General features: G+C 40.0%; 1 protein-coding gene across 1 annotated transcript in view; it reads right to left on the bottom strand.

Annotated features, from left to right (window-relative positions):
* The window catches only part of LOC104037878 (collagen alpha-4(VI) chain-like), a 51,567-nt gene that overhangs the window by 20,844 nt on the left and 14,569 nt on the right, over positions 1–16,154 (bottom strand). The window contains 14 exon segments of the mRNA XM_075705005.1: positions 80–142; positions 459–521; positions 3,473–3,508; positions 4,445–4,498; positions 5,634–5,699; positions 6,725–6,787; positions 7,033–7,086; positions 7,317–7,361; positions 9,788–9,814; positions 10,291–10,362; positions 12,258–12,311; positions 13,770–13,862; positions 13,956–14,101; positions 14,695–14,773. Coding sequence (XP_075561120.1) covers positions 80–142; positions 459–521; positions 3,473–3,508; positions 4,445–4,498; positions 5,634–5,699; positions 6,725–6,787; positions 7,033–7,086; positions 7,317–7,361; positions 9,788–9,814; positions 10,291–10,362; positions 12,258–12,311; positions 13,770–13,862; positions 13,956–14,101; positions 14,695–14,773 — 915 coding nt within the window.

Here is a 16,154-nt window from a genome sequence, read left to right as displayed (position 1 = left end):
GCTCTTTGTAAGAATAATATCAACATGGAGAATTAAAGGCCCTAATGTGTACAGCAGGAATATATTATTTAAAGCTAACCAGAGGGCCTGGCATGCCTTGTGGTCCTGGAGGTCCTCTGATCCCCTGTAGTCCTCTTGGGCCCTGATGTAAAAGAGGCATTGAAAAAAAAGTCAGTTCAGTGTTGATAGGCTTACAATGAAGATTAGATTGCTGCAATGACCTTCCTTTTTTGATTTCACTAGAAGCTGCAACCACATAAACCAAAAGAGAAACTTGGCACGTTTTATTCCTCAGGGTTACAGAGGAGATTTGCTAGGGAACAATCTTACTCATAATATTCATTAGTTGAAACAAACAAAGCATTCCAAAAGAAAAAAAAAAAAATCAAGAGATCAAGACTGACAACTCATCTTCTCCATAGCTAACATAAAAACAATTCAGAAGCTCTTTTAGCTACCTGTGGGCCTGGAAGACCAGAGTCTCCTGGGTAACCTGTTTCTCCCAGATCTCCTTGCTCACCCTGCCAGAACAAAAACAACAAAAAAGCAACCAAACCAAACCAAACCAAAATTAACACCTGTCATGTGTAAATCAACAGATAATTTCATATCTGCACAGAGTATCAGTTGACAGAATGATTTTCAACGCTCCCAAGCAGCTTTCAAGCAGCTTCAAATTCCTGTTGCAGAAAACTCAATTAAAAAGCAAAAGAGTTGAGTAGCTTTTTGTCATTGTTTAGGGTGTATGATGAATATAAGAGCTGCAGTGCAAGAGGTCAATTCTATCGGCTTTGCATTTTGCCAAGTGCATTTTACACCACAGTATCAGCAACATTCCTGCATTACCCTTGTCCTTGTCCACTGCAGAGACCATGAGAAGTCATAAAGCCAGGGCCACAAGGGCAGATCCCCCTTCACCCTTATCCATGGAGAACTACTCTGAGGGGGAAACATGACTTCACAATTCAGCCTAGAATTAGATGTCTTTATACTCCCCATCTCAGCAAGGGAGGAGGTTTCTGGAATTTTCCAGATGGTTCTGGAAAGAATCTCCTGAGGAAAACTGCATTCAAAAGGCTGAACTTCCACTGAAATGAAAGATAACAATAGCAAAAAAACCCCCAAAAACCTACAAGGGGGGGTGGTGGTGTTCCAGCAAGCTTATTTGTAGCCAGAGAAACAATAATGTAACACAGAACATCCTGGAAAACTGTCCTTTTCAGGATATCGTGAAAAGTGGTGTGTTCATGCTGACTGCAAGGGAAGTTAACTTTGTTGATGACAGTGTTAGTTCAGTGCCTTTTATTAGCAGCTAAATCCAGTACAAGTCCTTAAGCATTAGCTGGGTGAATTCTGGCTCGCTGCCTGTAATTTGGTTACTCGTCCCTGAGTACGTCACCACCAATATCTATCTTCATCTGAAACAAGGACTCATTTCCATTCCATTTCATTCCATTTCAGCACAAAACCTTCCTCTTCTAGAAGGACTGGCCACATCATATTTCCTTACAGAGCCAGATCCTGTGTTCCGCAGAAGGGCCCTTGAAGGCCCTGCAAACATTAGGACTACACAGTTCTGCTTCCTGGCCCAGCGACACCAGGAAGCCCACACAGTGAAGTTCTCATACCTTGTGCAGACAGAGCTATGCCCCGTGCCAGCTTTGCAACACCTTGCCATGCAAGAGATCTCGGTAGGAGGACACAATACCCATACTTCAATTTACATATTGCATCCACAGTTAAAAACATGAGAAACTTGTCAAACGTATCAAACTGAGCAAACTGTTACCAGGTATCCTCTAACAGCATGTTTTGTACTGGCCGAACACTTTCATATTGTGAACTTTGATAAAGGAAACAGGGCTTTGGCACAGACTTTGAAACATTTGCTACTTCAGGACTGAGACAAAGTAGTGTATGTATTTCATCCTGTCTCCTCTTTGATACTAGGACTGCACTGGAATTGCATGAGTATGACTTGGAAAGAAGAGATAGGGTAAAGCTGGTCTGAATTTTGCCCTGACTATGCCTGTGACTTGAGGAGTTGCATAGAACAACCTCTACTCAAAATACTGGTTTGCACATTTATTCAGAAGCTACAACTCTGCGCATTCCCCAGACTCCAACACAGGGCAGGACTGCAAGACGTATTCCATCCTGCAGGTACTGACAGTGTCATACACGAAATTGTGATGTTTCCCTGGCTTTATATGCACTAAGATAAAGGGGAAATGCTATACCAAGGCATATACCATCTTCCTTATCTGTGTTAGCAACTCTGCAGAGAGATTGAGTCAAATGTGAACTACTTGTGCTAGAGCAATGTGTTTCCTGGAATGATCATATAACCTATACTTGACAAAGCAAGCCACAGGATAGAGATAAGGGATGTATCTTGCAAGCAGATGTATGGGAGTCATGGTTTTAGATGTTCTTATAGACTCCTGCCAGGATGATGGACAAAGGAAAATGTTTGTTTACCCTCTCCTAAAAAAAAAAAAACAACCAAGAAAAAAAGAAAAATAAAAGAAAAAAAAAAAAGAAAGAAATCTGAGTCTTCTCAGGTCTAGAATTTAACTTTTACTTGCACTAGTCCACTCTTGAATATAGCTGCTTTTAGATTTGCTTTGATAACTAGACTTTGTAATTTATACCCTGGGACAAACAAAATTTCTTTTCCAAGACCATTATCTAAAACTTCATTTAAGAGAACGACAGTGATGTCTTTACCAATTACATCTCCGGAAGGTTTCCTTTCCTGGTGGCTCCATGGGGTATAGGTCTAGGAAAACCAGGGCTACCACCTACCAATGACATGAGAGGATTTTCCACCAGAGGATATTTCTGGAATGATCAGTCAGCATCGACTGGGGTTCACCTATTCCTTACATCCTGTACAAGCATTCAAACCACACTACATTCTCTTAGACAGCTACTTGGGAAATTAAATTGTTTTCACAATCTTGATTCTTTTATATGCTTTGAGCCAATTTTCAGAGATGTAGTTAACACTCTGTTATGTTTCTGGTTTAGTAAAGCATCATTTAGAACTTGCCTTAATTTTGTCTCTGCTGCATATGCGTGTCATACATGTATCTGTGTGCATGCAGCAAAGGAGGAAAAAAATGTCAGACGTTTGGCCTTATGCTGCAGGAATGCAGCCTGACTACTTAATTCCTGTCATCTTTAGCACGGCCTCTTCTCTATTTATGTTCCCACATTTGCCTTAATAATAAAAGCAACTGTCCTTTTATTTTAATGAAAGTTCCTTTCCAATTCCAAATCTTTCAAGTCAGGAGGGCCTCTGGTACATCCACCTGAGATCCGAAGGATACCTTGGCTTGAAATACACTTCTGATTGTTAAACACTTGTGTCTTGGATGACACTGGAATTTCTCCCTTAAGAGGAGCAAACACTGAGGCTGGACACGTAGCTGCATCTAGATAGGTAGCACCAGTGTCAGCCACTCACCTTTATACCTGGAGGGCCTCTTCGACCTACTGCACCCTAGGAAGGAGTGGCATGACAGATTACATCCAGAACACTGAGCAATATGTGAAACAACAGCTTATAATAAAATACATTATACATACAAGCAAATCCAATACAGCTTATAGAAAGCAGAGATTATTTCCAAAGAAAGGTTTAAGGTAAAAATGAGAAAAGAGTGGATTTGGGACAGAAATTCTTGCACAAGTAAGCCTTATCAAAAAGAGGAGGCTTTAGACCCTTAGTGAGCGCAGAGGGAAGGCATCTCAAGAAAATTCTGGAAAACATCTTGCTAGTCTGGCCCTTGGCTAAAATAAAGAGAACAAGAGCCCTCTTCTCTCCCTCTGAGCTGAGAGGTCTGCACTGCTTCCCGCTGCACACTGCTCAGCAGCACTAGTGAATGTTACTGCTAAACCTCGCATCACTAGAGGCCTTTAGGATGCTTCTGCAGCCTAAGGAGTGATCATCATTCTAGACCTTGGCTTTAGGCACCTTTCTGACAGACTATAAGAGGTACCTTCATAAGTTCCAGTCTCCAGGGGATTAAAAAGAGCAGCTCAGCTGACAGTAAGTTTATATATAGGCTTGAACAGGCATACAGAAGTTGCGGTCACAGGGAGGAAGAAGGGATAGATTTATCTATGGTGAAATTATGAAGCAATTAAGGTTCACAGAAAAGGTTGCACTGAGTGTGAGGCTTGTGACTTCACATGAATCAGACCTGAAATTAACGGGACAGCAAAAAAAACCAAAACACACTGCAATATGCATAAGCTACTAAATTTGAAGCCAAATATGTTTCACTATGAAAGTTTTAGAATATTTTTGTTCCCTCTCATTGCAGGAGTTTTAAGTGTGGGATAAAAGGAAAAAGTGAAAATTTCATTTTCTCAATGGGAACCCCATTGTATCTTGTATCAATTACTTCCACCCTGTATTGATTACTATTCTTACATCAGGGCCAGCGTCACCCTGCTCTCCTTGGAGTCCGTGTGGTCCTGGGTCTCCCTGCAAAACAAAGTAATGAACAAGCTCTTTAAATACTCTTTCTTTTTCTGGTACTCACACATTCTTCTTTTTATGTTCCTTCTTTGTTTCTTCTCCTAAGGAATTTCATCGCAATCAGTTGTATCATGTTAAATGCTGATTCTTGTTTTCCACAAATCATTTACCATCAAAAATCATAAACCAGAGAGATCATGCTTGCTTTGGATTTCCAGTCCATCAGTTACTAACAGCTGATACTTGGTCAAGGCTTTTGTGAAATAATTTTTGTTGACTTCAGTCTTTCAGCTGGACTTCTTAAGATGAGAAAGTTTGATGAGGTTTGTTTCCAAAAAGTCATCAAAACACAATTATTCTCTGAAGAGTGACCCTCACACTTTTTCTACTGCTTTCAGCACACTCTACACAGACCTATATGCACATGCATATGAACATGTGCACACAACCCTACTTGTTCAGATAGAATCAAACTTCAAAAATAGTGGATTTTTCTCAGATGTTGCTAGTTCTCACCCTCTTAAGCTTTCATCCACCATCACTTATACACTACTGTCCAACTACTTATCATCTTTGCTTATTCTTTCCAAACAAAGTGCGCCAGTAGAGTGGGCTGTGCTTTTCTGTTATGTTTCTTTTCTCGCAGTATTGCTCAAACACCTCATAAAAATTCAGATGTCACTATATAAGCACATATCCCAGCTCTTATATTCTAGATACAGGTCAAAATGGAGTTTATCCACCACCCTGAGGAAATAGCAGTTACATAGCAAAGTGGGTACAGCCTGTTGATACCCAATACATTTTTCCCAGCACGTTTTTTAACAGTATCCTTACAATCCATTACTAGAAGCCTCTCAGGTTGGTGATGTAAATTCGTGGTAGAATAACGTATTTTTTACTAAATCTATACCTTCCCTTAGCTCTACATTATGAGAATATTTCCATAGTCTCTGTTAACCTTTTTAACTTTTTTTTTCTTTTTTACAGTATCAAGCACTTCTCAAAGCTTTCTGTGTTGTAGACATACACTAAAGGCAAAACACAAAACAAAAGAAAAGAGCTGCTTAGTCACTGGACAGCCAATAGAACTTAGCAATTATGCAAATCCTCTCCCCGTAATATAGAACTACTTGCTTACCTGCCATGCTGGGTTTCCCTTTTCACCCTTAGGACCAGGAACATTATTGCTAGTCCCAGGATCTCCCTGGAAAGGTTAAGCAGAAAGCTTGGCATTTTCAGTGACCACACCTTTATTACGCTGATTACAGAGGCAGGATATGGAAATAGGATTAATGAGATTTGTCATTGCAGTCAACAAGAAATACAAAGGCTATTTTAAAGGAAGATGCTTGTAAGAACACTATCTAGGCAGTTCTGCAAAGTCCACAAGTTTCTTTTGCAAAGAGATGAAAAGAAGTATTACTAATGGGCAACAAATTAAACCCTGAAAATGTGAAGCTCTTCTGATTGTTTGGGTATAGTTAACTGAGCTAAGATCATAACTAGTTAGTAAATTTCAGATGGGGTTACACTAGAATGGAGTTCCATTTAGCCACTTAATGCTAGACACAGGTGAAATCATGATCTCTCAAAGAGGCAAGTTACCATGACATCTGATTTTTTTTCTGTAAGCATTAGAAGACGGGAGTTAACACTATATTTGACTGTTTGGAACAAAGGTCTTTGAAATACGTGTGACAAGACTTAAAGCTGTGATACAAGAAGTGTGGTGTCTCCACTGAAATTTTAGTCCTCAGGCACTGCATTTATATAGGGCTCTGGAGCACGCAAGGAAAAAAATGTCAGCGTGAAAAAGTAACTTGCCTTTGCAACATTATAAATTGCTAACCAAAAGTCAGCGCACAGGGTTTTCAAGTGATCCACGAATTCCTCTGTAGGGTGGAAACCACCAGGGAGGACTAAGTAGCTCCAAAAGGAGTTATGTTGCCCATGGTAAATACAAACAAACAAATACATAAAACAAAAATGCAAGGAACTATCAGGAGACCTGAGGCTTAAACACCTGCTTTCAAGCAACATATCAAAACGCATCAGTCCATCTCCATCTAAAGCGTTCAGGACTCCTGGAATATGCCATACTTCTTGCAGAATGCTGCACCATCTAGGATTGCAAAAAAACTCTTCAAATCACATATGCTTCAGGCAGCTCCATCACAAAATCCAGGCACAAATCAGTGCAACCTAGCAAAAATGAAGGAATACACTTACATGATCTCCTCTTAGACCAGATTCTCCTCGTTCACCGGGTTCTCCTCTGGGGCCTTTTCTGCCCTAAATGCATAAAAAGAGCACAAGCAATTCGGGTACAGGTAGAAATAGCATCTGTGGTAGAGGAAGGCCAGATAAGAGAACACAGATCTGTTTAAGTCAATGGACCTACACTAATTTATAGCAGGAGCCACATCGTATTAGAGAAGAGGCAGCTATTAAAAGCAACTCACAGGCATTACAGATAGCATTACACTTTGGAAAGATGTTTCCATAAAATCTAAACATTACTATAAAGGATACTTCACCTGTTTCCCTGTATTGCCTTTCTCTCCAGAAGGTCCAGGAAATCCATGTTCTCCCTAGACTCACAAAGGGCAAAGAAAGAAGAAAACATTAATTGTTGCTCTTTCTGATAAATGTGGTTCCCAAATTTTATCTGGCAGATAAATCAATCAGATACGCAACTCTAAACATTAAACAACAGAATTTCTGTTCAGGTTTAAAGGCCATTCAAAGGCACAACAATGTGTACTTTTGAAGCCTGAGGTAGGTGTCTTTAATTGCAGTGCACATTTAAAGCAGTGATTACCTGCTCTCCATCAGTGCCATCAAATCCATTCTCACCACGTTCACCCTGTAGCAATAAGCAAAAAAACCCCTATCAGCATCAGTTTACTTGCCTCTTTGAGCAAAGGAAGAAGTGTTCACCCTACTTTTGGCAACCTGAATAGGAACGGTGGTTTTCAATGGCTAGCAAGAATAATTGAGAATAATAACTATAAATAGGAAATAATAATTCAGATTTTTAACAAATTATTAACTTTTAAAAGAATTCATACTTAAGAACACATAATAAGAACAGTCGTTATTAAAACTACAGATCTTCATTCAGGATTTAAATTCTGCTTTTCCATCTGTTAGTTTTCAAATATTTTTCCCAACTGCAGCACCTTCAAAATCTAGATATATTCCAAAATATAACTACTAGTATCTGATCTAACATTCTGATAATCTTATAATTCTGGTGCCAACCATCATATGTGTTTGTATTGTGGGTTTTGGGGTTTTTTTTTACATAATTATATACTGTGAATGGTGTATTCAAAAGGTAGAAAGAATAACCATGATAAAACACCAATTCCAGAAGACTGATCTTAGGCTTTAGGGCTTGTTAAAGAAACTTCATTACTGTTTCAGCAATGTGATGCTTGCTACATAAAAAGCAGTCACATTCCCATTCAAACACACGCTGCTCTTCCCTTCACTTTGTCTGCAAAAACAAATCACCATATTGCAACCATTTCTGGAAGCCATTTTCTCACAAAACACCCATCGCAACCTTAGGGAGTTTGTAATATTAACTTGTTGTTCAAATGAAGAGTGAGGCTTCCAAATAGAGTTATAACTGTGAGAACCTTCTTTCACTTCTGTATGCTCCACAACGTTTCAGACTTGGCCAAATAACACACACAATTTTTAAAGGATATTTTGAAGTGCTTCTTCCATCTTTGTCCTGGTTTTGGCTCGGATAGAGTTAATTTTCTTCCTAGTAGCAGGCATAGTGCGGTGTTTTGGATTTAGTATGAGAATAATGCTGATAACACACTGATGTTTTAGTTGTTGCTAAGCAGTGCTGACACTAATCAAGGACTCTTCAGCTTCCCATGAGCTGCAAGGTGCACAAGAAGCTGGGAGGGGGCACAGCCAGGACAGCTGACCCAAACTGGCCAAAGGGCTATTCCATACCATACGATGACATGCTCAGTATATAAACTGGGGGGAGTTGGCTGGGGGGTAACGATTGCTGCTCGAGGACTGGCTGGGCGTCAGTCAGTGGGTGGTGAGCAGTTGCATCACTTGTTTTTCCTGGGTTTTGTTCCTCTCTCTCTTGTTGTTTCCCTTTTCATTACAGTTTTTTATTACTATTTTTATTTTATTTTATTTCAAATATTAAACCGTTCTTATCTCAACCCACAAGTTTTCTTACTTTTGCTCTTCAGATTCTCTCCCTCATCCCACCGGGGCGCGGGAAGGGTAAGCAAGCGGCTGTATGGTGCTTGGTTGCCGACTGGGCTAAACCATAACAGTCTTTCTTTACTAGGATGAAAATGAAGGAATTAACTGTGATGTTTTTATTTGTAGTAAGAAATGAACTTAGCAGAGACCACTACCCTGAAAGCTGAAAGGATATTCAACAAATCACCAAAAGTGGCACAAGAGCATATTGTAAATGTTAGTTAAACCAACAGGAGTCTCACTCTGACAGAGACTACAGGTACAATTGCTTTGTAGGTTTTTATGCTAAGCTGACTTTGCAAAACCACCTAGTTCAAGTTCCTGAGGAAAATTTTCATTAATTTATAACAGTTTTGTATATAAGACAGGGAGAATTAGCTGACTGTACATTTTGGTAAGATTAATGTCACAAACAAGAATTTCGTGAATAAGTATTCCAGAAAAATTTTGAGCACTAAGTAAGCAATCATGACTTTTATTCAAGTCTTAATTTTTCCCTCACTCATTTCTTACCTCAGGAAACCTGAGCTAAACTTCACAGTATTAAATATTCAGTATTGCCTTTTCTTCTCCAAATAGCTGTACTAAAATGCCTTGCAGACTTCAATAAACTGCCTCAACCTTACTAAGTTAGCAGTATTGAATCGGGGTTTTTATGTGCTGAAAGCTTCATGGGTTTAGCTAAAATAAAATTGGTGGATATAATGACACAATATAATGAAGACATTTACATATTCATTGGATTTCAGTGGAGTATGTGCTCCTGGTAAGTCCTACTGTACAATTCAACTTGGACAAGCCAAAATCGTCAGCAAGCACTCTCCCTCCTCTATAATCAGATATTTCAGATATTTAAAGGAGGACAAATTACTTCAGGAAACAGAGCAGAAAATGGAAAAGGGAAGAAAAACACATAGAAGGATTAAAAAGTTTTTGCACTGTTTTCCTTCCTTGTTGATATTTTCATCTTACAAGGTAATGTGAACTTGAAAGGAAGCCGAACACTGTTCTTAAAGAAAATTGATCACACTTTAAAACACGTACCTGACTTCCTCTATAGCCTCTGCCCCCCTGAAATTGAAAATAAACATAGATGAAATTTGGTGAAAGTATTTTTACTGAGCTTGAGAAGCAGGGCACAGTAGCTTGCTGTGCAGAGGCATGCTGGCCTTGGTATTCGTACTCCCTTACTGTAAAACCCCCTACTGCCACATACGGGATTGACCCCTTTCCTGTGGGAAGACAGCACAGCCTTCGTTTTCATTCCCGTTCGGTAAAGCTTTATAGTTTTACCTAAGGCCAGGCTGGAGTTGGTGGTGGAAAAGTCATGGGCAAGTTGCTGAGTCAGCAAACTCAGCCGTTTGACCATGCTTCAGTTACACAAAGTACCTCTCAAAAGGAAACAGCAAAAATTGACTGCAATTCTTACACCTGGGTCTTACTGTCCCATTCATGCTTCAAGAAGACAGCACAGGGATTTGTCCTCAGTACAGAAAACAGGTTTGTGGGAAACAAAATTAGGAAATGCTTCAAAGTGACACACTTGCCTTTTGGCCTCTGGCACCTGGACACCCACTGTCCCCTTGAGTCCCATTGAAACCAGCTGGGCCTCTCTCCCCCTATGAAACAAAAGAGAATGTTCAAACTCATCCATACAATGACAGTTACTCATTAAGTCATCATATAAGATTAAAGCAAGACTGAATTATATCACCATTCACTGCACTAAGGGCATAAATGGAAGTCACCTGGTAATTTTCATACTGGCTGTTAAGAGAACAGTCAATTACGAGGTTGAGTTGCACCCTGGTTCTCTGCTCCCACTATCATGCCATGTTTTAGACTGTACTATCAACCTCCATCTGAGATCTCTGTACTTGAAGGTAGGCCTTTTGGTGGGTTGTTTTTTAACTGAATATTGTATGCATTTCCTCTAGTTACTGATGTCTGAAGACTTCTATTCCAGGCTTGTTCAGACAGAAGCTCTAAAAAAAACTGGAAAGAGAGCAGCACCTCCCAGCAGATCCCCTTAAAATTGCTGTCTAAAAAGGTAAACAACAATAAACAAAATGAGAACAAACACCCAGTACACATGAGAGCTCTTGGACTACCATGCAAAAGAAAAGACAAACTTGAAGAGCCTAAGATCAGAAGAACAAAGACCCTTCTCTTTCTTTTCTCCTCTTTAAAGAAAGGCCTCTCTCTAAACTAGCAAAAAAGCAACATGAATCACATTCTAGACTGAGCTGATTAACTGCCACAGAACCACAGCACAGTATGCAAAACCAAGCATTTCGGCCTGCCTCCATTGCCTATGTGAAACATTAAGACTAATTCCCGAGCTGAGCACTACACCATGATAAACCAAAGCTGTCCAGCATTATCTCCTCAACTGCCTTTCCCTGTGGCATCTTCTGTAGTCTATTCTCAGCATTTTGCTTTCTGTTGTATACTTACTACATTCAACTGTTTTGGCTGCTTCAAATTCCTATCTTGTGGCTGGAAAAAGTTTAGCCTTTAGCAAGGAAAATTTACAACATGCAAGTCACTTGTAGGCTTCACACATAGGAGAGAAAGTTTCTGAAAGCGCAGACATGACTTCTTCTCATCCTTCCACAGTAAAGAAAGGAAAACAAAGGGACCAGAAAATTCAGAAACAAGACTTCTGTCATTTACCTGTTCTAGAAGATTACTCTGGATTCTCAGAAGGTCAAAACCAGAAATTCAATCTCATACACAAAAAAAAAATTCAAAAATGTTTTCACCCCTTGCCCCAGGCTGCCTCACCAAAAGCAAATTCAGGCTGACCAATCTACTGTGAGAACGGGAACTACTCCAGCGTGGATTTTACAGTTATGTACAGAGAGAAATCCTTGGCTGGTTCTTGGTTTGCAGGCTTGTCACCTGTAGTTAGGAGTAATATTCATGTCACGGGTGCAGTGTTGTAAACCTAGTTCTGTGCTTATGGTGCTAAGGAAATTATGTCTTATTCTTTGTGGAATTTTTGCTTGTTTATTTCTAGACAGCAAAAGAAGAAAAACTCCCACTGGGTTGGCATTTGGCTTATGCACAACATGCTGAACTTTATGTCAGGAACAGTACACTGCAAAGGATTTGGAAATCACCAAAAGACACTACAAAATTTAGGTCTGTTATCCAGTCATAAGATAATTCACTAATGCTAAGAACAAAGGATGGCCTTTTCTATAAGAACTATCAGCATAGAATCTGGTACAGTCTGTCATGAAAAATGAGTATATGAGCTTGCCATAAATATGCCACATAAGATGCTGTTGTGTGATTCTTTCTAACTGATTCTTTTTCTGCATTATTAGTTGTTACTAACTATGGTGAGGTGCAAATGCACAGAGAACCAAGTCTGTATATTCACCTTCGGACACATGTTGCTTAAACACATTTTAGGTTAACATTGACGAGCACTGAGTGAGTAAGTGCAGACAGGCTCAGGTGCCAACCAAGAACATCTTAACAGGAAGGAATAATGTTTACTTACAATCCCACCTTCCTCACCAGGGTGGCCAGGAGATCCTCTGTAACCTGTACTTCCCTGAAAAACAGGAACTTAAGAGATAAGTAACACCATTCTCCAAGCACACTGGGTTTGTTTCTATCAGGTTACTCTGCACATAGAGACAGAAGACATTTCCTGAAAATTATATCTGGTTATGCTGAGGAGGACAGGCTCCATCAACTACATTTACACAGACTCTCCACACAGTCCTATGTGCTTGACATGGCTGTGAAAACAAAACAAAACAACAATGTTCAATATAAAATTTCAGTATCTTATTTCAGAAAACTGCCTGATGGGTTAACAAAGCTCATTGGGACATTTGGTCAACTTAAATATCTTCCTTGGTGATTTGGAAAAGGAAGCATTATACAGTAATGAAATTCTAAGGTGAAGTGAAAAACATAAGGAGTTGAAAACTTTTTAGGACAAAGATGTTGCAGTACCTTACAAAGACTTTTAGGAATATTGCAACTTTGTATTTGAAGTGATGCAAACCTCATACCCTCAAGGGCAAAAACTTGAACAGAGAGAAACTAGAACACGGAATTTCTACGAATGAAAACAAACAAAAACGAGACATGAATTTGTGCTGCAAAAACATGCTTTTACAATTGTAGCCTGTACAACCCAGGCATCATATCTGTCTGCCTGCAAAACAGCTATGTCTACATTCTGAACACTGTTTTGTCTAAGCACATTAATCTAGACATTTTAATAAAACAGAAAGGTGTAAGAAAATCAACAAGAGTAATGGAAGAAACCAGTAAATTGGTTTATGAACAAATATTAGGAGACTATACTTTTGCTACGAGATAACCAAAAATTCATTTCACTGCAACCACATAACTGATGAGTGTGAACTACAGGTATAATTTACTTAGCATGTTACTGGAATAAGTAGAAATAATGGAATGAATAGTAGTCAAATGCAGACTACATATACTAGAAACCTTAATAATGAAGTCTACTAGCATGCTGTAGAAGTGATGATATCTGTAATACTCAAAAGGCTCAAAACAGACCATATAAATTCTTAAAGAAAACAATGTAAATTAGTACTGTATTGGATCAGAAGACACTTAGAGAAGAGGCTATTTGGAATAAACAGAGGCACAAAAAGATAAGGCTCACACCTAGTGAAGAAGGATTCTTTTCTACTCTCAGTTTGTCAGCTGGAAGTTTCTTATTCACAGCAGCTAATAAGCCTCTTGGTTAATCAGACTTAATTTTTTAAATCCCTCTCCATTTTCTGCTGAACTGGTGAAGGAGAGTGCTTAATGATTTTTATATGTACGAATGATTTTCATTACAAAAATATTTTTGCAATAGGAACATACAGTAGAGAAATCATCATATTTCATGTTTCTCCTTCATTTGTCATAACAGCAAAGGTCATGGGCAAGTGCATGCATGCTCTGAAATACTATAAAAAATGAAAACACTTTGAAAAATAAAGCAATTCTTAAGTAATGTCTATCTTAGCTCTCCTACCTTCCTTCCAGGGATTCCCTGGCCACCATGATCACCATTTTCTCCAAGGCATTTACAGACAACCTTACAGCATTTCCTTTCTGCAACAGTATCCTGAAAAATGAAAAGGAACATTTCATTTACGTACATTAATCACAAAACACAGGCCAATTACCCCCCTTTTGTTTATATCACAGAAGGACTTACAAGATTTCTCTGCAAGATGTTTGCAATCTCTGCAAACCCAACACTTAGAGGTTCATTATATCCAAACCCCCTGCCAAACTCTATTTCCCGAAGTTCAGTCAAGTGCTGTGTATTGTCCAGACCAACCAAGAGAAGTGCATCAAGACCTTCAATGTAAGCATAGATTTAAATTAGGGAATGCCTAAACTATATTATTTAACCAACAATATCATTGTGAATAACAGCAGTTCTCTAAAAGACTGACATTTCATGGCTTCAACACAGTATGTTAAAAGAAATCAAGCTATTGAGAACAATGTACAAAGGAAAAATGCAAACCAGTAATTTTCCAATTAACTTCTCTCCCCAGTTGTCAGACCAGACTGCTACTCAGTGCCCAAACAGAAGTGTAAAACTCTTTTCTCCTACAGAAGTCAGAGTTGGGTCTAACCTCTGGTGCTGCACTCATCAGTGAGAGGGGCCGCCCTGAATTGCCCCAGCTGCTGGAGCTGGACTCCAGAAATCAGAACCATCCCAGGCCCTCTGCACCCCTAGGCATGTTTCTGGCATCATCTGCCAACCAGTGACAAGCCATCGTATACACTCGTTCACATGGAGAAGCAAACATTCTCCCAGTGACTCCTGAGTAATGCCATATGAGCATGGAGAGGTAATGTTATGTGGAAAAGTTGCAGTGGGGGAGCAATACATTGGGCCATTGGTAGTAGGAGGCTGGAGCATCAATGCTGTACTGTAATACCTTTAAAGCGAAGCGAGTCAGCTGCTTTTCTGAGATCTTCCAGCGAATCATCCAGTCCATCTGAAAATACTAACAGAACCTGTCAGTAAAGGGAGTAATGCCAAGTCAACTGAGAAGAGACTAAAAGTTGAGTCATTGTAAAAAGTACAGTTTGCATTGAAAACTGGCTATGAGGTGGTCGAATTGCACTACACTGTGGTAGATCCGAAATGTGTGCTGGAAAAAGTGCTGAGGAGCAAGGAAAACAGAACAGAAAAGCCTCTCTTCCCTGACAGCACTCCCATTTGAGGGATTTGTCTTGCTGACCAGCTCATAGCACTGCTATTAATTATATTAGATCTGTGATCTTCTTAGCATGCTAGATGGAAGGCCAATTCTGCTGTGACTTATCCACTGAAGAGCTTTCTCTGACATCAGAAGAGTTCTCCTATATGTGAGTGTGGATAAGAACTTGGAGCAAACACAAATTTCCCTTTCTGCAAGAGCAGCTCCAGTTGGCTGTCACCTGAGGAAGTCCATCCTCTCTGGCTCCAATCCTCCCTCCACGCAGATGCTTATGTCCCCTTGCACTTTCCACATAGGCAGTGCACCGCCCTGGCTCCACTCTCTGCCATGTTTTTCCTTGGTAAGAGATAAGACTTAGCTCACATAAGGACACTAATCCTGACCCTTTGTACTGGTTACATTCCAATCTTTTCAGGCCAAAAAGCTATAGTTAAGCCTCTTTCAGGGCTGAGGAAAGCACAACTTCTTACAGTTCCCCTCCAAGCTACCAGTTTCTTCCCATTTCTCGCCTCACCTTCCCCCTTCAAACCAGCAGCAGTCTTCTCAGGCCCCACTCATCCAGTGGATTAGGTTTCCCAGAAAGAGACTGCACAGGTAAACTGTCTCCTGCCCACAACGGTCATGACTTTAAGTCCTCCTAAACTCTGACCAACACCTGGACAAGCACAGCTAGAGCTCCTTCCCTCCCATCCTTCTTATTTTACATTCCCTATAAAATGCACAGCTTCAGCCAGTGCAAACTCTAGAGAATTACTTCTGTTAAGGTGGATTTTTCCACAGGTGACAAAGGCAAATGAAGTGACTGTCACACCAAACATCCCACTTCTGTGCTAAAGCAGCAAGGAGACCAGATTTAAGAGCAGGCAGAGTTGACTCTGGTGATGGAAAGTTCTCAAACATCCAATACAGAGGCACTGGTACTGAGTCTACATTTGCTCAAGCAGAGTGTGATACAGTGGAGAGCTGGACCATGGATGGGTAAACACATCACAGTGTGGTGGGTTGACCCAGGCTGGATGCCAAGTGCCCACCAAAGCCGCTCTATCACTCCCCTTCTCAACTGGACAGGGGAGAGAAAATGTAATGAAAAGCTCGTGGGTTGAGATAAGGACAGGGAGAGATCACTCAGCAATTACCATCATGGGCAAAACAGACTTGACTTGGGGAAAAGCAGT

This window comes from Pelecanus crispus, chromosome 2, assembly GCF_030463565.1.
Source record: "Pelecanus crispus isolate bPelCri1 chromosome 2, bPelCri1.pri, whole genome shotgun sequence".
NCBI lineage: Eukaryota > Metazoa > Chordata > Aves > Pelecaniformes > Pelecanidae > Pelecanus > Pelecanus crispus.
Note: the sequence above shows the minus strand (reverse complement) of the source record. Positions and strands in the feature narration are given on the sequence as shown.